This window comes from Myzus persicae, unplaced genomic scaffold, assembly GCF_001856785.1.
Source record: "Myzus persicae strain clone G006 unplaced genomic scaffold, MPER_G0061.0, whole genome shotgun sequence".
NCBI classification, from domain to species: domain Eukaryota; kingdom Metazoa; phylum Arthropoda; class Insecta; order Hemiptera; family Aphididae; genus Myzus; species Myzus persicae.
In genome coordinates, this window is record NW_019103326.1 from 202151 (window position 1) to 223481 (window position 21331).

The window sequence follows — 21331 nt, forward strand, 5'->3', positions numbered from 1 at the left end:
TAATAGTCTCAACAAGTCTTAAAGTGTTTTTGGGTAGTTTTTGATTCTCTGATAAATATAAAATATATAAAAGTTTAATTGTTAATATAAAAATAACAAATATTATTTTTCCAATGACTTCATCCATAATTAATATTTAATTGTGTGTATTATTTTAACAAATTGTAAATATATTTCAAAAAAAATTCGAGTTCGACACACATGAAGGATATTATAATGATAATAATAATAATAATAATATAATAATAATTATAATAATATGTAATAAATCATTTGGTACCGATGGAATATGCGCAGCGGTAGAAAATGAAAGCCGTTCAAGGAAATCCAGCCTATATCATATTTGTATATTCATATCGGTGGCAATAAACATAATATTATAAACATTACCAGAACTGAAATAGCAAAATTTATTTTTATCGAGACAGCGACGTCATCGCATCGTCTCGGGCCAGTATCTCTCGTATTAAATTATGTTATTCTGATAAAGTATGATAAAAGATAAATGAGAAAAAAATAATCGAAACCGCACGTGCATTAATGAACGGTGACATAATTAAATCAAGGTTATCGCTTTCACGTCGAGGCGAAAAAATCGCAATTGTAGGCGTCTGTACAGTGTACATTATAGTAATTTCAGGACTCAAGAGTTGGGTATGGGTAGCTCTTATAGTCATCATAAACAACCCCAAGTAACCTATAATAGTAAAATTATTTTTTTCATAAATATTTTATTTATTTGACAATACTTTAGAAATTAGAAACAGATATGAAGCAAATCATAAATGATGGTTAGTCAATATCCAATATGTATTGATAATTTTAAATAATTAAAATCGTTAAATATTTTAAACAGCCTAAAACCAATTAAGTAGATTCTGAGTAGAATGATAAATGTATTGATTTTAAAATGATGTGTATTTGTTTTTGTGTGTCCCCATTAGGAGCAATAAAAGTGCTTGGATTTTTAACTTTAAAATTTTTTTTAGTAGAAAAACAAATCTTTATGGTTCTTTGAGAAGTCAAAATTAAACAATTCCAAGTACTTAATAATTGTAAAAAAAAAAAATTATGGAAAAAACGAATTTTTAAGCATAACCGTTTTTTGACAAAATCGATTTTTTTATTTGATTGTAATTTAAAAACAAATAACAGTAAATATTTTAAACCCTTACTAAATATTATCATACCTACAAATTGTATACTTTTCTAATAATTATTTTATCTCTTTTTACGAAATTCATATAGATATTTGACGTCATCGATTTATTTTAGTATTTTGTTCCACAATTATCAATGCAAACTGAATACAAACAATTTCTCAAAAGTTATTACTGCAACTATTCACAAATACTAAAAGTAATAATATATATTTTGTAGGAACGTTTTTTTTTATAAGCATTCTGCATTTGAAGTTAATAGTTTCCAATTGATATTCTTAAAACTCCTTTCATCATTATTTATCTTCATAGTTCATAATAATAATATTATATCAATATAACTGCAGCTTAAGTCGTTGTGATGTTGGTAAAATTGCATGAACAGGAAATGTGTGAAACAACAATCTAATTTGATGACAATATTATTATGATAATAAATTGTTATTTAAGGCCTATAATTGGGCACAGACGGTGGACGACACGATGACTGGGCTGAAATCAGATCGGCAAGGTGTGCAGTGTTAAAGAGTGTGGAAAAAGTAAAATCGAAACAAAACAAAATTACATAACGTTTGCAGGTCATACTCCGCGTGGGTAGGACAAGAACGTTGTTATTATTGTTTTGCTTCTATTTTTTTCTCGGTCGCCAGAAATTGAAGACGACTGCGGTTTTGCATATCATTATTATTTTTATTACTATTATAACATCATTACACATTTACGCGCAATCCGTATTCCGTATAGGTATACCTATTATGTTATATTATTATATGTTGGGTCTGAATAAAATTGACGCAAGTCACGGTGCGCGAGAAAGTAATTAGGCCACTGCAGTACGGTATAATATTATAACCTATTACGATTTACATAATATACAGCGTGATTATTTTATCGCGCAAAACAGTCGTTTTTTGAGTGCAACATTTTTAGCATAATATTATATTAGTACATTTATTATAATATATCTACTCCGACAATTTTCCGTTCGATATTCCATTGTTATAAAAACGAATTCTCAGAAAAATATTCTGCTTCTGAATAATATCAAATAAAAAACGTAGTATTGTGTTGTTAGTTAAAAAAAAAATCAAGAAACTTATAAAATTTAAATGATAAAATATTGAAGAATTTTTCGATAAAAGTATGTTCTGAAAAATACATAAACTTACAGTTATTTTGATAAAATAATCACCCTGTACACATTTATTATAATGCACACGACTAGTATCGCGTAATGAGATGTTACCATAATATATTATGGGCAAACGTCAGACAGAGATTTAAGCAACTTTGTGGAAAAAAAAAATCACAACGGCCGATTACGCGATAATTCATAAAGATCAAAGCCTAATTATTATAAACGGTGCGAGAGTGTGTTTTGAATTTGATGGACTGCAATTATTCTAATTATATATTTATATGACTCAAGTCTGGTACACACGAGGTAGATAAATACTTACAAGTCACAATGTCATATGCAGTTTGTTACGTAGGTACGTATTACGGTTTGGCGAACCGTCGTCTTTGCGAAATCCTCATGTCATTGCTTCGACATATTGTACAGTGTAGGCATTATTATACGTACAAGTTATTATTTATTACGATGTACGAGTACAACGATACGATAAGGCGCTGCCTTCAGAAAAAGCGTCGTCGAGGGGATCGATGAACACATTTTTTTTATATAATAGGAATTGCAAAGTCCACAGAATGGCCAATCCTGCAGTGGACGTCATATTATCGGCATGTGTATACAGCCACATTCAACAGGTCAATTATTTGTTGAGTGTGGAACAACGTGACAGATGAACTTACTGCTCGAATGAAGACACGATCGTCGGTGATCAGTCGGTTAATATTGACAATATTTCTATTGGCTTGTAAAAGTTCTCGGATTTTATAATAATTTGAATGTCACACTCAAAAGTCGTGACTTGTGAACACGGGCTCATATACACATAAGTAACTTTCCACGTTAAACCTAGCCTATGAAATGTTGGTAAAGTTATTGATGGCCGTATCTATAATTGACGATAATATACCATATAGGCAGGTACCGGCTATATTTTGTTTGCAATTTTAACGGTAATTTAATTAGACATTTTACAGGTAATAAGATACTTTTTTTGATGGATAGAATTTCTTAATTAACCGAAAAATGTGTAAATACATCATACTTTTTCCAATAATTACTGTTTTATTATCGCTTAAACTGCTTAAAGCTTTCAAAATAGGCAATAGCGATTTAAACTAATTTATAGAATATTATACGATCATGGAACGAGTTTGCCTCGTATATATTCCTTTCATTCGCAAGGAGTGCGAAATTATTTTTTCGCAAATTGTATATTATTATATTGTAAAATTATTATAGCTGTAGTCTGCGGGTGATCAAACGTTTATTTTCTCTCGAATCGTATATTGAAACAAACTGTTGGTATGGTAGGTACTATAATACACGAGTAGGCAGTATAGCTGTACCTACAGTATACCCATTACATATGAATGGTATAATATGCATGCACTTAAAAGTTACAACGTGACATGTTATTTAATTTCGAAAGTCGACCCGTTTAAAATCGGACAGTCTATTGGCAAAGACTTCGTGTTCAGGGGTTGAAAAAAAACTGAAAGCTTACACCTTAATAATAACATAAACAAGATATCAAAAATTGTATTATTGTACCTCGAGTCAGTCAAACATTCAAATATTACTTTACCTAGTTAACAATATAATACCTATAGCTAGTTAAGTAATATTCGACGGATATAGTTCAGCAGTTATGAATAAAATGGTTTTTTTACAAGCACCCTAAAACATGATTTCTAGTTTTTTCGAATAATTTTTGGGGGAAATAGATCTCAGGGAACTACATAATAAATAACTATAAGGTAACTATATAATATACCCTGCGGCAAACGATATCTTTGCCAGGCAATATAATATAGTACAATTTAAATACCAAATTTAGTGTTGACGATCGAAATGACAATAATATTATAAATAAGTAAAATCACTTGAATCCGTCAATAGGATGACTGTTAAATTTCATTACTTTTTCAAACAAGTGTATAGTCGTGTATAGACACCCATCGTCGAAGTTCTAAATTATCACCTCTGATTTCTCCTTTTCCGAATTTGTATACATTATACAAGGTGATTCTCCAAGCATGTTCATTTCTTTTTTGTTCTTTGATAATGCATTTTTTCAATGAGAACTAAACTCTTTTGCTGTAAATTGTTAAATATTTGATTTTATTGAACATTTTGGTGAACATATCTAAATCAAAATCCAAACGAGGATAGTTTCTGAGTTATTAAAATGTATATACTAAGAATAATAATACTTAAAAATGGTTTTACAAAAATATAAACAATACGATAATATATTTAATAAACATATATAATTATTTATTACAATAATTAATAATTTACAAATCATCATAATATTTAGACCCCATGGTCCCATATTTTTTAAATCTATTACCATGGGGCATGAATATATTATTCTAAGTACAAAAAGTTATAAACTAACTAGTTGTTTGAACTTCGATTTCGATGCACCAAGATTTTTAAAAAGGTCATCTAATCGACAACTAGAAAGAAAAAAGCGTTAGTATCATTTGAAAAATAAGTTGTTATCGCCTTAGGACACTCCTTAAAAGCTTAAATGGTCCAAAAAAATCGAAGTAATAATGAATGTACACTTAAAATGCCTATATGATTATCGGGATATAAGTCTATGTATGATTGGTATCAAATTAGAATTTTAATAAATTCATTATTTAAGGCAAAGTGGAGGTGAGAATACTTGGTAAATTACCCTTCAGTTCTTAACTCCTCTCCAAAACTATTTACTTTATAGTCCAAAAAATGGAGACGTTGTAAATATTTTGGTGTCATTTTAGACGGAAAATTAATCTTTGGGGATCCTTATGTATTAAAATACATCCTCAAATCTATAACATACTTTGTTATCAAACATTAAAACCTATATATCCTTTCTATAAATAGAAAAACATTCCTTAGTTAGAACATGATCTTTACTGCGTACAAGCAAGTTCATTGCTCTCTACAATTTGTATGTTTCAGCCTCAGGCTATTTCTGTCTGGAGAAACTGTGTAAAAACGTACAAAAACTGAGTATAGACTATTCAACCCAAAGTTTTAAAAATAATTTCAAATGCACCAAGGTTCGTATGACACAGAGTTCCCTGTGTGGACTTCAAAATATTCATATTTTATTTCAGACGCTAACACAATCTTTTTACTACCTACCGTCTTTAAAATTCATGCGGAGAACTATATACAATAGAATAAATTTAATAAACGTGAGATGCCTCAAACATGGACGTCCTTGAGACCATCGCTAGGGAAAAATATAATAAATAATTTTTAAGTTTAATTTAGATGTAAGCCTTCTCACTATCATGGTACATGATTCTTTTTATTTTTTTTTTTTTGTATACCTATTTCATAATTTTAAATTTATTCGAAATTTAATTTTTATCTATTCCTACATAAACATTACAAATGTAATATTTGTAAGACTTGAGTTTAGATCAATTGTCAGTAAAGCTCAATTAAATAATATATAAAAAAACATGTACTGCTGAACAGCAACTAGTATTGACTATTAAACTTATTATTATTATTCAGTCTGATTTATCAGATTCCGGATTGCTATCTTGTCGTTTTCAGATGGTGACTTTTTTTAACGTTGAAGTTCTCAGTTGAAATAATCCAGTTGAATTACTTAAATACCTATTCATTTTTTAATTTATTAAAATGAAATGACTAGCAAATGTTTTAATTATTTTTAAAAAACGTGTTGCTAAAGGTATACCAATTAAAGAAGAGATTTAGGTAATTTCGTAATCACGAGTAGAGGAGGAGCTAGGAGGAACAATCTACCCATAACATTATTTAGCCCCCCCCCTAAAAATCAATCAGATATATGGACCCAAATAAATATACCATGAGAAAAATATTTTTCGTTTATTTCATCAAAATAACCTAGCGTCTTAGCCACAAAATGTTGAACCCATTTGCTTTTATGGTTAATTTGTAAACTGTATACCTACTAGGCGGTTACGAATATTAACATACATTTTTATTATTTTATTTACCTATTCGTGTTTGTGATTGGAAGAAACTAAGAAGGAGTAGCTATTAGTAAGTGTGTAAGACTACAAAAATTAGAACTCTAGTTCCACTAATTAAATTCGATACCCTCTCCAATAAAAAAAATGAATTTCTCGGTGCACGAAGGTAAGAAAGAGAAAGAAAATGAGAGGGAGAGAGAGACATATATAGATATATAAATAATAATAACAACAACAAAAACAAAAAAAATACATACGCACTATACGTGTAAGTCTAATATGTGCGAATGTGTGTGTGTGTGTGTTTAAAATAATATTATGCAACTTTTTAGTAGGAGTCGTTGCATAATATTATTATAACCGATGTATAGGTATACGACCGCGGCAGCAGAGGTTTAAAGTGCATCGGAACTGGATGACCTTGCGTAGGTATGCCTTATATTATAATACACGTATAATAATATATTTTTTATATTAATAAGAGTGTACAACCTGTGTATCATTATTAATGTACGCAGATGACCGCCTGTGCGCTTGACCAGACGAGTTTTGTGTAGAAAGCACGCCGCGCCTAAAGTGAAAATATTTTAGGCTTACCTTCTTGAGGGTCATTGTCGATTTAAATAAAAAATGCTTTAAACGTTTTTGCTTTTTAGTAGTTTTTACCATCATACCAACCTGTCGTTTTCGAAAAAAAAAATCGAGTTCACTGCACCAACTGCAGAGATTCTCCACGAGCATATCGCCATTCCCTGACGGTATAGCTAGGTGCTAGGAGCATACGTATGTAAGAATTTGTCACTAATGACAAGACATTACTCACAACCAGAAGGTACGACTATTGTTACGATTGAATTAACAGCGACATTTTTAGTTAGCTCTACTTTTTCCAGTTTTACCGAGAATAGCGACGAACGTTATTTGAGAGTCTTGCAATATACGTATATTTGTGCAAATAAATTATTTATGTTTAAGAATAATATAACAATCGGTGCAAATAGCCCAAATTATTTCGGAGGACTTAGTTAAAACACTTAACTTATACCTACCTATAAAATGTTCACATCTCATGGAATTTTCAGATCATTTTTGGTTTATTTTCATATTAGAAAGTGAAAGACTTCTTACATTTAAGATTTTGGTGAACACGAAACTGCTGAATAGCAAAGAAAGACATTTAAACTATACATTATTGAGATGATGAGATGTAGATGTAGCATATACATTTTAAGTAACAAATTAATTTGGCTCTATACCTATATAGCGTACCTATACTTAGGTCCTAGGTGCACCGAATGATGCAATTACTCTAATTGATGAGTTCTACAGCTATTCACTGCAGGGAGTCGCCACTCGTCGGTAGCAGTTTTTATTTTTTTAATTTGTCATTAGTTTCATTAGTCTTGTTATCGTAAGTCATAATTTATGGTTTCTAGTTTCTATACGTCTTAAACAGAAAATGGAAAAAGCTGCGATCATGGGTACCTATATGACGCGACATATTATGTTTTATTACTGTCTCTCGGCAAACGACAAACGTTTATGTTTAGACAAAAAACAACTGTTTAATTACGCGGCAGTCTTACTTATGTATAATATGATAATATGATAATGTCGTCGGATTTCGAGTATTCTTTAAAACATTGTCGCTTAGATGCATTTATGAGTCAATACGAATGTGCGCATTATGCACTATGCATCATTAGTCCCTAGATACGCATATTTATATATTTATTATGACTTATGAGATTTCCACATACGGTACACGGATCTGTACTCGAGTACGTGTCAATAACGAGTACGTATAGGTTATAGGTACATCTGTAGTATTATGAATGTGAGTGGCGTGCGTAGTTATGACAGATGAGTGATGACCAGCGAACACGTCGTTATATTATTATTGTATGACGTAGGTGGTAGGCCACAGTGGCGGATCGCGCAACAGGTATTATTATATTATTGTTATTGCGGTGATGGAAATATGCAACTTAAAAATATATCGTATGAGAGCCCTCCACCCCTCCGCTCACCCAAAAATCGAATTGCGGTTATAACATAATACGTAGATAATATGTAGATTGTAGACAATTATCGCGGTGGCACAAGTGCAGTGTATTACCTGCTTAAAATAAATAAAATAATTAAAAAACTGAAATATTGAATTGAGCTGTCACTTTTCTTTATTATACAAAAATATGTAGCCTAGATATTATTTTTAATTCACATTTTGAGTTACTAAATTTTATGTTTAGTGCATTTAACATCATTAAATATGAACACAGAATATTTAAATTACAAATGTAGTGCAACATCTCATATTTGAGCCTTTGGCAATATTTGCTTACTGCACTTTGCCACTTGTAGTATGATAGTGTTTTTAATAATATTAATATTTTAATACATTTTATAATGTAAAAAAAAAATAATAATAATTTAATTTAAAATATTTTAAGGTAAGTCGTTATAGTCCTCTCACCGCCTATATTAAAAACGAAAATATTATAATATTCAATAAATAATATATGCATTTATGAGGTCGGTAAAGTTGTTTCTTTTAGATAGTTTTTAAAAGATGGTTACGAATATTATAATGTAATATCATTAAAAAAAAAGTGATTTTATCATAAATCTGATCAAACGGCATTCATCAGTTGTAAATTTATATGAATTATTATTTTTCTTTGTTCACCATAATGATTTAATTAAATCAAATTCAACTCGGGTATCGCAAATTCCCATTATTGAATAATATTATATTCATTGGACATTCTTCAAATGATATTACGACACCGTACAATCGCAGTAAAGGTATATAAAGTGCATCTATACAAATTACAATAATTATGTGATCCAAACGAAAGTTAATTTATGTTAAAGATTGTAATTATATTCGGTTAGTTGTTATTTATTTTTTTATTTTTTTTTGAACATTCGATCGATTAAACTTTACGAAACAGAAACATGAGATTTAGTAATTACCTTTCTCTAGTGAGATAATTTAAACTGTTTCTATACAGTAAGTAAACCGACTACCTACTGACTAATAAATGTAATATTTTTTTATTTGTCACAATCAATGATGCATCGTTCAAAACAATTCGTTAAATATACGTTTTATACGTGAATACGTGATGTAGGCAGGTATATTATGTCGTAATATTTTATTATTACTCAGGGCATATACCATATACGTACGATATTCAATGTCAGTGACGCTTTTAATTATATTGTTTTCGAGTAGGCAAACATTTTCGAAAATGACGCTTATACGCTATGGAATCGATTGTAATAATATTTACACTCGCGGGATATTATTTAACTGCTTTAGGTACAACGAATGTCGAATACAGTTTTGATAATGAAATTATTACCGACCGCATTATTACGACCGTTTCCAGTGAATAATTTATTAATAACTAATAAACATTCACTACATAAAGCACAATGAGTTTGTTGTACAATAATATTAACTGCATAATTGGGTTAGGTATGCGTTATGCTCGTCCGTCGCACCTAACTCGTGTTATGTTATACTCTGACTCGAGTGTTTACTGATTGTAATATATGCACCAGTCACCTGTGTGATTTTTAATTATAATATAAAAAAAAAAAATTACGTCGTCGTCATATATGCGATATGGACGTAATTATATTGAGTGACACGCGTGGCAATGACCAAGCGTTTAATGCCTATGCCTATTAACCTATTACTAGCTAAATATGGGCTGTTGGGCATACGTTTATTATCAAGTTGTAACAGACAGCAAGTGTACATAATGTAATGATATATCTTGCACAGCGTGGACCACAATATTATGAACATTATCTTTCACCCACTGACCGCTAGAATAAGTTTTCATATGATTGGGTGAACCAATAATTTACCCACTTAACATATTATTTACTAACAATTTGAAATATTGGAAAATACCTTCTAGGAAACAGCTAGGAACACAATATCAAATTTATCAATGTTTTTACAACAGACTTTAAAAAATATACTTTAAATAAATACCAGTGATAAAAAAAAGTAAAAACCCATTTTTTAATGTAGATATACCAAACATAATTGTTTTATCAGTAATGCAAACAATTGTAAGTATCTATGTGGCTATGTGTTTTTTTCGAATATTTTACCTTTTTTTTTGGTACCTACATATTTCAATAGGTATTTATTGTTCTTATAATTTGTTAGCTTTTCACGCATCATCTATTGTGTAGATAGGCGTACTACCAAAAATGCCATTAAAACATTCCCGAGCTTTAGGACTTACGTAGGAATTACAGACATTATTACAGCTACCTATACTGGCTACCTACTTTGACACTCGATGAAATTAAGTTGTTTTAATTATATTGGAGTTCAGGTGAATCGAAAAATACCATATAAATAATGTATAATAATCGTGGCTCACCAATAATAAAAATAATATATAAGTACAAGCAGTTGGTAATTGTCCTAAATCATATTTCAAAAAGTTATTGACTTGTTATAAACGCAGCCAGCCACGCGTATATATTTGCATAACTGCAGATATGATGAGTATTAAAATTCTCGACGGAATAATATTTGCTGTTGTATAATAAAGGGTTATGTCAACGGTGTAAATAACCGTGTAACTCTTGACACTAAACCTGTAATACGCCTATCAAATGAACGCTAATAAAACATTAGTTTGTTTTTGATTGTCAGCTGCTTTGGTAAATATTGTACGCTGACCGCACTTGGTCTGTTTTTTAACCAAAAAATGAAAAATAAAAAATGGATCCAAGAGCTAGCTTTAAATAATTTTACTTGTTGTGTTATAATTTATAATACAGTGTGATTCACCAAGCATATCAACCCCAATTTTTCATTTAGTAATTTATTTATAATATTATAATCCTGAATTCTGAATTTTGGAACATAGAAATATACTTAACGGCCATATTTTTAAAATTTTGAGATTTTTTTACCTTAATTCTTAAGGATAGTGTCCTGTGTCAATACAAACTTCTGTTTTCAAATAGGAGACTTCTTTTTCTATTGTAAATTATCAAGTGGATAATTTTTTTTTAAATTTGCATGTGCATAATTCAAATTTGAACGAGTAATTTTCCAAACATTAAAATGTTTATATTAAGGACAGTGGCCTTAAAAATAGTTTTACAACAATTTGAAATAGACATGATATTGGATCTAGGATTTATTATACGTCATGGACCATTTTTATAAATTTTAAATATTGATAGTTTATTATTAATTACTAAAATGTTCAAGTCACCATAGTATTAAGTACCTATTTGTTTTGCAAGTATCCAAACATATTTTATGGACCGTCTCCATAATATAAGCACTAAGCAGCACACTGAAGTGCCTATATTATTCCACTTCCGCATAGGTAGGTACAACATATTTTATTCAAATCTACAAAATAATATTATTTGATTCCAATAATTTTTCTCACGATAGACTGGTAGATACTATATATATTTGCTAACGATAAGAAATAAAAAAATCATTAACATTACAATTTGGCTATTTTTTCTTATTCCTTTCTTATCACTTCACACGCTAGTTCATAAGAAATAATTAATTATATGACTTTAAGAAGTAGTATACCCATATATTTATAATATATATATACCTACCTTTATTATATTATACAAATAAATGTCCGTTGCACTGTATACAACTGTAGCTGTTTAAGACAACAACATCTGAATTTTAGCTTACTTAATTATTTTATATACATAGGTAGTTTAAAACTTTAAAAATATTTAATAACACGTTTGTCGCATTATCGCGTTCAGTTATTGTACTCAATGACATATTTTATGAATTTTTAATAAGTTTAAATAATAATAAAAAATTGTCTACCTACTAATTTAAGCGACTTAAAGAAAATTAATCGGCACATAGGTAGGTATAATATATTATGGTATTTCGTTGATTGTGGAATTATTGGACTGATAAAGAAGTGAAAAAAAAATGATAAGTGCACGTCATATATATACACATAATATATGCACTGCAGACCATATTGCACGATATATCACGAATTTAATATACATATAACAAAAATAAATTGCAAAATTGTACGATGAACGTCCAATTATATTGTCATTTAAACAATACAGACCTACTGAATCGCAGCTTATACTACACGGAAAGTCGCCAGATAAAGCCAATATGTTAGGTTCTTGAACAGATCCACACTAAAGGCATGTCTTCCTTTTTAATCATTCAGGTACCTTTACATTTATTTAAAAGTTAGTGTCCAGAACAGGTAACTATAATGTTTACAAAAATACAATTTGCTAACATAGTAAAATGTAGCACTTAAAGATAAAAAAAATCAATCTACTAAATTTGAATAGTATATTACGTTAGATAATTTTTCGAAATAATTATTAAATTAAATTTTGTCTTGAAAAACGTAATTTGGTTTATTTATTATCATTGATGAACTAATAGTGCATATACAAGAATGTCTTCACGCTGCACCCAGGCAAGATACGATTTATGATTTTCCATCCATCACAATATTAATATGCACAAATGCACAATGCAGGACGTACCTAGGTACCAACCATAGGTGACCGTGCAGCTGCAGTAATGGTTATGATTACAATGTTTAATTCTGAATCCAAAGTAAGTAACTACACACAAGTATTGATTATATTTAATTTCGAATATTACACCTGCGTACACGCAATAGCTAATTGATCTGAGAGAAGTGAAAATATATATTATTATTTATGCATTATAACGGACTTCTTGCCTTGGTTTGTTTTAAGAGTTAAATGTTAAGTAGGTATAACATTATTTGTTGGAGTAAGGTACATACATTTTTGTTACAACACGTTTAATAAGACCGATGAAATATTAAGTTATTTTTACACAACTTATGTAAATGGAGCTTGTAATTTATAGCTACTAATACGAAATTAATTCATGTTTGCCGAGACGTCTTCTGGTTTTAGGCCAACATTAGTTTAATCCCTTTTTTAAATTCGATATAACATATATTATGGTAACGGTAAGACCAATAACATAATAATTATTACTTATCGGGTATGTCGCAGGTGTGGAGGCTTGATAGTAAGTTCCAAATTATTCTCCATTTAAAAATCTCAATATATGTATTTGTGTAGGTATTCAAAGTATTCAAATTTATGCGACAAATGATAACACTTTAACAATTCAATTTCAAAAAAAATTTCAACAATCATATTTTAAAATATTCTTTGAGATTTGAAGAGAAGTAAACCTTGGCGATACAGCTTATTTTTTTAATGGACTAGAGTTTTTACTGTTAATTGTTAAGCAGATGATTTTTTTTGAAAACGTTAAGAAAAATAAATCTAAATAACAGTTCTCTGAGTTATTAAAATGTATAAACACTAAGGTCGAAGGACTTTATAGTCTTAGAAAATACGAGGGAATCTATTATTACAAAATTGTAGTTGTTAATATTTTAAAGCTATTATAATTTTATAAATTAAAAAATTGTCTGAGTCTTAAGTGTAGGTACATATTATGGCTAAATATTTACAAGTATATTTTATGTCTTAAGCATAACTATAAATCAGAATAAATCCCAATAATGGTTAAAATGCATGATTAGCGAATAACAAGTACCTATACCAAGTTTGTAATAATATAATATTAATATCACGGTTATGGACAGTTTGTAGAAACTATAAAAGATGTTGGCGTAATATTTGTAATCCGTGAATATAGATTTATATATAGATACGCAACATCGTTGTTTTACTAGGTAAAAAATAATTTCTACAATTTTTGATTATACGTTCCATACTCGCCTAATACCATAATACATGTTATTAGCTATTACCTAATAAAAGTAATTTATGCACAATAACTTAAATTTGCGAGGACAAATATTTCACTCGGCAAACTATCTTGCGCTGTAAAATGTTTATGTCTCGGGTTACATAATAATGTCATTACGAGCATGAATTACCTATAAAATATTTTCAGAATTTTTGAACCTAAACTTTACATTAAAATATAATTATACAAATGATTTTACCTAAGTGTTCGTACTACAACACAATAAATATTTCAAAAGGAAGCCGTTAAGAAAATTGTACCTACTCATGCCTATACTAAATAGGTACAGTGTGTGTAATTACTTCGACAGTTCAACAATATTCTCTTTGTTTATAGATGTAAGAAAGAGAACGGCACCTAATCAAAAATATAGGTAATTACGGTACATAATTTCGATAGATTAACCCGAAATTATACTAAAAGCCGTTTAAATAAAACGGTACCTATTCATTTAAAAACATGATAGGTAGGTGTATAATTTATTTAAGTGTTTTAATTTGTTATTTAAATTTTGTAACTATGGCATTCTTAACTTAGCAGTTAGCACAATACAAATTTCTATAAAATTGCATGGGTAAGATAATTATTAGATTTAAATAGATAATTACGTCTGCGTTAACAAAGATAGAATTATGTAGGTATCATTTATCTATTGATTATATCTTGTCCTGTATTTTTGGTTAACTTATTCAATTATTCATAAATCAAATTAATTTAACAACCATATCCATATACAGCATATATTATAGCTTATATTATATTTATGTTCTTACGACTTACTTAGATTAATTTAATTATTTAATCATTATTATTTAAGTTCTATCTTACTTAGAATAGATATTTACATTTTGAATTTAATTATGCCAAATATTTGTGTATAAAATAAGTAAATGATGCCCATATTATATATCACTACAGCAAATATTCAAATAAGTATAATTTTCAGGTACGATAAACTCGAAAAATATGATTAAGACGATGTTCAAACCATTATGAGTGTTCTATACAAGTTTAAGGTATTTTAACAATTATTAATACTTAATAGGTTTATGCAACCAACAAAAAATATTTTATATATTTATTGACTTTATATTTTCAAAAAGTAACCAATATTTGCTATTTAACATCTATATAAGAACAATGTGATCTATATTGGCTTAAAATAAAAATTGATAAAAGTAATTAGCCGATGGACTTGAAGAGCAAAAATAAAGTGTAACATACGGTAGGAAGAAGGTAAGTACTAAAATACTGTTTTATTAAAATAAAATAATAAATAATAAATAAAAAAAAAAAATTTGACTAAACTAGAAATGTAATAAATAAAAACGTCATAATATTATTTTATCATATAAATTTGTTTCATAAACGTATGTACACAAAATGTCCATATCATGATTCTAAGACTTATTGGATAAACTATGGGTATAGCAACTCAATTTTGAAAATGCCTGGAGGCGAACACCGTAGTACATATACATATCATATGGTAGGTACTGGGCAGTAGGCACGTTAGGTTTTTTAAATTAATGTATGTTTTAATAAAATTATAAAATTTGGTCATTACCAGTTATAATTTTTTGAAATTAATCTAATAAAAAATTACAGTTTAAATAGTTTAATGACCTGATTATTGAACATCTATATTATAATCATCACATAATTTTGAATTTTTGAAAACATTCTATTTTATGAATCGGGTAAACCTGACTGACGGAATTGTTGATGAAAATGATAGTGTATGATCGTTGCAAAATAAGCTCACAGTATACAATCCATGTGAGCGTTTTGAATTAATTGCCGGAGGTTTTTTTTCGCGGGTTAAACTGGTCAGCGGTTTCGTTTCGTCGTTCGGAGGTTGTTGTCGCTATCGTATTTCACAAATTCACGATTTATTTCACAACACGATGTTGAGCATTGCTAGGTACCTACTATTAGTATGGTCATTAAATTGTTATAATTATTTAAGAAAGTACCTAACAAACACAGAAAACCTTAATTAATATGTATGTTTTATAATAATTATAATACTATTTGAGACCATAATATGTTTTGTTCGCTTTTGAAACATAATACGTCATTGCATCTCAAGAAATGTCCACTAAACAGGTTCGATTGTGAATTTCAGACTTTTGGTATATTATTATAAAAAATGATTTTCCAACTCTTGTACACGCAAATAGACGCATAGTAGTTGCACTCATGTAAATGACTATATTATCCATGCGGTGAGCTACGCGTAACCAAAATCCAACGATATTCTAGCAAGCATGAAACCTGTTTTATTACCGTTTTCGTGCTATACTATCGTATGCGAGATCATCTTGTACCATGTATGTAAATGTAAAACCACGATTGATCACTCACGCTGACACTGCACGACTATATGGAATTTCCACCCTGAATTGGTGCCTAAACTTAAATAATTATTTACTCGACAATATCACCAGGTATATACCAGGTCTATATTGGCGAGTATATTTTATCCATTCAGGAATACAATATTTTATGGTTGAAGGGAAATCTAAGATTTTTTATAAGCTTCTTTAGTCATTACCTACTCTAAAATATTTTCAACATTGATCAACCTACTTATTATTAAATATCATGGTGTTCACGAGTTCTCTAGAAAAATGTGAATCATAGACAATTCGAATTGAATGTGTTACCGGTAGGTATCTATCAAATTGGTCAAAATATTATTTTTTGAGTAAATTTAATTGTAAAAAAAAAATAAACAACCGTACAAGTCCCTACCTAACGCAGAAAAAACTCTGGACACAAGAAGTACCTATACGTCTTATAAACAGGACAACGATGACGATGATCATCGATCGTCTTAAACATTATATATAGTTATATCCTATACACTATTACTCACCGCTGTACATGTCTTTTTGAACTAGAAACGAAACGTTCTTGTTGTCGTCGGTCGACAAAAAAGCGTAACGCCGCTGGTGCTCCGGCTGTCCCGTGGGCGACGAGTCGTTCTGATTGCTACACTCGTTGAATCCGCTTCCGTTTAGGGGTGCGAAGTGTCTGGATTCGCACTTCCGGTGCGCCAGGACTTGTTGCGGCCCGATCGCGACGAAAGCGACTACACACTGCAGGACGGCCAGCAGTGGCCATCGTCGAAATGACACGGACATGATGGTCGGATGTGTCCGAAAACCGTTCGACTTGTGTGCGGATCCAAAGGCGACGACGTGCCCAAAGGCGACGGTCCCAAAACCTACACGGGCGTCGGCTCTGGCGGTCGGGCGAGTGTACCTGCGGACGTGTATTCGGGTATATCACACGATATCAGCACTGCGCGAATGACATGTAATGGTACGTGTCCTAGGTGAATTATGATCGTCGACTGCGGTCGCCTATCTCGCGGCTGACGGTTTTATTAAATTATTATTTTTATAAGTGTTGTGTCTTGCCGTATCGCAGAGAACAATAATTTAGCAGAGAGATTAATGTTATTATGATTTTTTTGTTTTTTTTTAATCGCAATTTATTATCGGGCTTGATATATCATTTATATTATTCGCCGGTCGTACATAGCCGGCCATCGACTGACGTTCGTCAGTTATCGCGGCGATATATTATTATTATTTAGGCGGCGGCGGCTGTGTCTGTCCACGTGCCCCTCTATAATAGTAAACACGCATCTCTTTCACTTTCTTCGGTTCTTCCAAGGTGGACGACGATGCCGCCGCCGCCGCCGACTGCACGTCATCGTCTCATTCGTCGTACACTGCTGCACAGGGCCCCTGTGCCCCAGTATAATACAATATTATATTAAAATAAACATTATTCCGTGACGATTGGCGTTAGTACTTTAGATCGTGGACTCGGACCTTGCGAAACGAGTCCAGCAGCCGCAAGCTAATCTACCTTCGAAAAACGATGGCAAAAAAATATTTTTTATTCGAGAGGAAAAACACATTTTGTTAATAACGTCGGAATGGCGGTGGAGGATACCTAACAACTCCCACCTCCCACGTCGTAAGATTGGCTTCGCCGAGTCCAGGATTTTCGATATTTACACAGACCATATTGTAATATGAGTAACTACGTCACATATCGATGCATACACATGATATGATTGTAGTATTATGTCACGATGTAGGTGTTTGAACAATTCATGATCTGCAACAGGCGTGGATCTAGAAATCTGAATTGATGATCAGAAAATATAATTTTAGTACACAATAGAATATATAGAATATAGATAGTATTATATAGATGAGATTTTAAACAATACATTAAACATTTTAATAGTATTTTATACTTATCGATTTTAAGACAAAAATGCATTACTTATAGCTATTATAAATTAAATGACCTAAATGTCCTACACGAGTAAGTTGTGCTCATAACATGTATAATTAAAATACAGCGAGGACTACGTTTTCGAGCATAATGTACTAAACTGTATCGTACCTAAAGATAGTTCAATCCTTGGAAATTGGTATTACTTAGACATTAGAGACATTTATCATTGAGTCAATTGTTGGTTAAAATGTTAAAATTTTAAGATTCTACAATTTTCTATAAATAAGCTGGTTTTCTAATTTTTGAGGTTTTTCTTAATTTTTTTCTTCAATTTTAACTCAAATTTATGTAATCGTGTTATCTTCACATTATCAAGAAACAAACATTTTATACTTGTCAGTTATTTTATAGTATATTTTGTTTTCGAATTAATATTTCCAAAAACAAATAGGTACTGAGATTGAGATAGTAAAAAATTAATATTAACTCCTTGGCATAGATACCATGACCAATATAGAGCATATTTAAAAGAGAATTCTAAATTACTACTTAACCTTTTTTTAATATGATAGACAAATAACAATGATGTGAAAATATTTTAATTGATTGTAAACTATTAACGTATTATACAATAAGTGAGAACTTCTCGCTGAGAAATAATAAGTACCTAAATATCTTATTGTTCCTATAATATAATTTATTTTTTAATACTACAAATTATATTAGGTATGTTATTACAATGGAAAAGAAACAAATTGATTATTACAATATTACGTCTTAATTTCGTAGGTCAAACTTGGGAATTGAGATGAAAAACGTATACGAATGCGATCTCAGTATAAAACTAATTTTTTTTTATGTTTTGGTATATTCAAGTACAGAAGGGTCATAAAAGCGTTAAGCGTAAAACAAGTGTATAACGCATTAATTTATAGTAATATTATAAGTCAGCATTTATAGATATTTTACTAACACAATAATGTGACCCAAACAATTACGTAATTTGTCCTGCTTTAGGTACCAGTATAATAACATTAAGTTGATAACATTAGTACTTAATTTAGTTCAGAGCACGGTTCGCCGTGTTCTATACTCTTCCATGTGACGAGTTGGGTACTGCTTCTCAAATTCCTTTTATATAATATTCCACTAACCATAGATACAAATATATGATGGTCGCAATTAATTCAATACCTAATGACTACTTATAACATAAACGGAGACTTAAATGCTAAATCCCATCTCCATTAATGGCTCTTGATTCTATCACTCCAGACGAAAATTTACTTGATTCAAGTTCCTTTTCACTCCTTATACCTACTTACGCCCACATAAATATTGTAACTGGTAATAATAATAATTCTATAAAAACCGGCCAAGTGCGAGTCGGACTCGCGCGCGAAGGGTTCCGTACCATTATCTATAAGAACGACAGCAAAATCACGTTTGTTGTATGGGAGCCACCCTAAATATTTATTTTATTTTATTATTAGTATTTGTTGTTGTAGTGGCAATAGAAATACGTCATCTGTAGAAATTTAAACCGTCTAAGTATCACGGTTCATGAGATACAGCCTGGTGACGGACGGACGGACAGCGAAGTCTAAGTAATAGGGTCCCGTTTTATCCTTTGGGTACGGAATCCTAAAAAAGATCCAGGGAGACTTACTAAATTTAAGAATTTAGTCAAAAACAAAAATATTCCACAGAAAATTATACAAACCGATAGAAAGGGCCTAACAGAAAATTAACTTTAATGATTATTTTGTCGGAAAAATTAGTTGTCTGACTAATACCAATGTAATTTTGACAAAAAAACCTTGAATAATTTTGATTATCAAAGGTACAGTATATTATCATTATTTACTATAATTACTATAATTTATGATCCAAAGTCAGATGGTTGTAATACATAACAAGACATTATTATAATTGACAACAGAGTACTTAACAAAGTTGTTAAATGGTAATACAAGTTACAAAAGATCCCGACTCCCGAGTGATGAGTCAAATAGTCAAAATAGTAACTTGTGTGTTGTAGGTATCTTATTCTAGATTTTACTTTGTGCACTTAGTCGTTGTCCAAATCTTGAAGTAGATCTTTTTTTGTTATATGGCTGGAGCTGATGTTATCTCCTCAAATAAAAACAAACAAAAATTATTTACAAACAGACATTGTAAGACTCATGTACATAACTACATGTTAAAACACGATATAAATAAAAAACATGTTCGTTGGCGTTGTTGGAAACAATTGTAAAAACTTTATACTATAACTTTGAAAATCAGTAATAAACGTAATGGTAGTTGTCAGAGTATTGTAAATTAAAGCACAGAGGTGCTTTTATAATTGTTGTTAAAGTCACACGAGAAAGTCTATTGCTTATAAATGCTGTTGTATTTTAGATAGATTAGCTATTAAGACTTCGAATAATATTTTAAGTATGTTCGAAATTAGATTTCCTTAGAAATATTATTCTAAACGGAGCAAAAGAGTTAGAAATTATTTCTATACATTATGCAAAGTGTAACTGAAAATAATAAATACTGATACCACTGCACAATATACTAATAGACGAATTCCTGCTCTATTTCCATACACAACGTAGTATTAAAATATGGCGACTGTAAAAGCAACCAAAAGAAACCAAACAAAACGCGAAGGTTAAGAGGATGTTATACCTACATGTGTTGTCTCTGTCTTACGAGTGCGTAACATGCCAAATTTTAAGCTCAGCAGATCACGTTTAGCTCAGTTAGTTTAAAAATTAGAGTGAATTGACCTCTTATTAAAAATAAATGTAAGATTATAACGGGAGGCTTCTCTTGAGCTTTTTAGTATATTTCAATTTTAAAGAGAGTTATGAGTATTTTAAGTAGTACAAAAAATTTACAATTTTTAAGCTAAATGAGCTAAACGTGATCTGCTGAGCTTAAAATTTGGTATGATACGCACTTG

At 30.2% G+C, this 21331-nt stretch overlaps 1 protein-coding gene across 1 annotated transcript in view; it reads right to left on the reverse strand.

The window, feature by feature from the left end:
* Nucleotides 1-17708, reverse strand: part of LOC111034303 (nose resistant to fluoxetine protein 6-like) — a 64054-nt gene extending 46346 nt beyond the window's left edge. Inside the window, exon 1 of the mRNA XM_022315453.1 lies at nucleotides 16988-17708. Coding sequence (XP_022171145.1) covers nucleotides 16988-17255 — 268 coding nt within the window. The 5' untranslated portion in view covers nucleotides 17256-17708. The remainder of the gene's footprint in view (nucleotides 1-16987) is intronic.
* Nucleotides 17709-21331: the final 3623 nt, after the last annotated feature.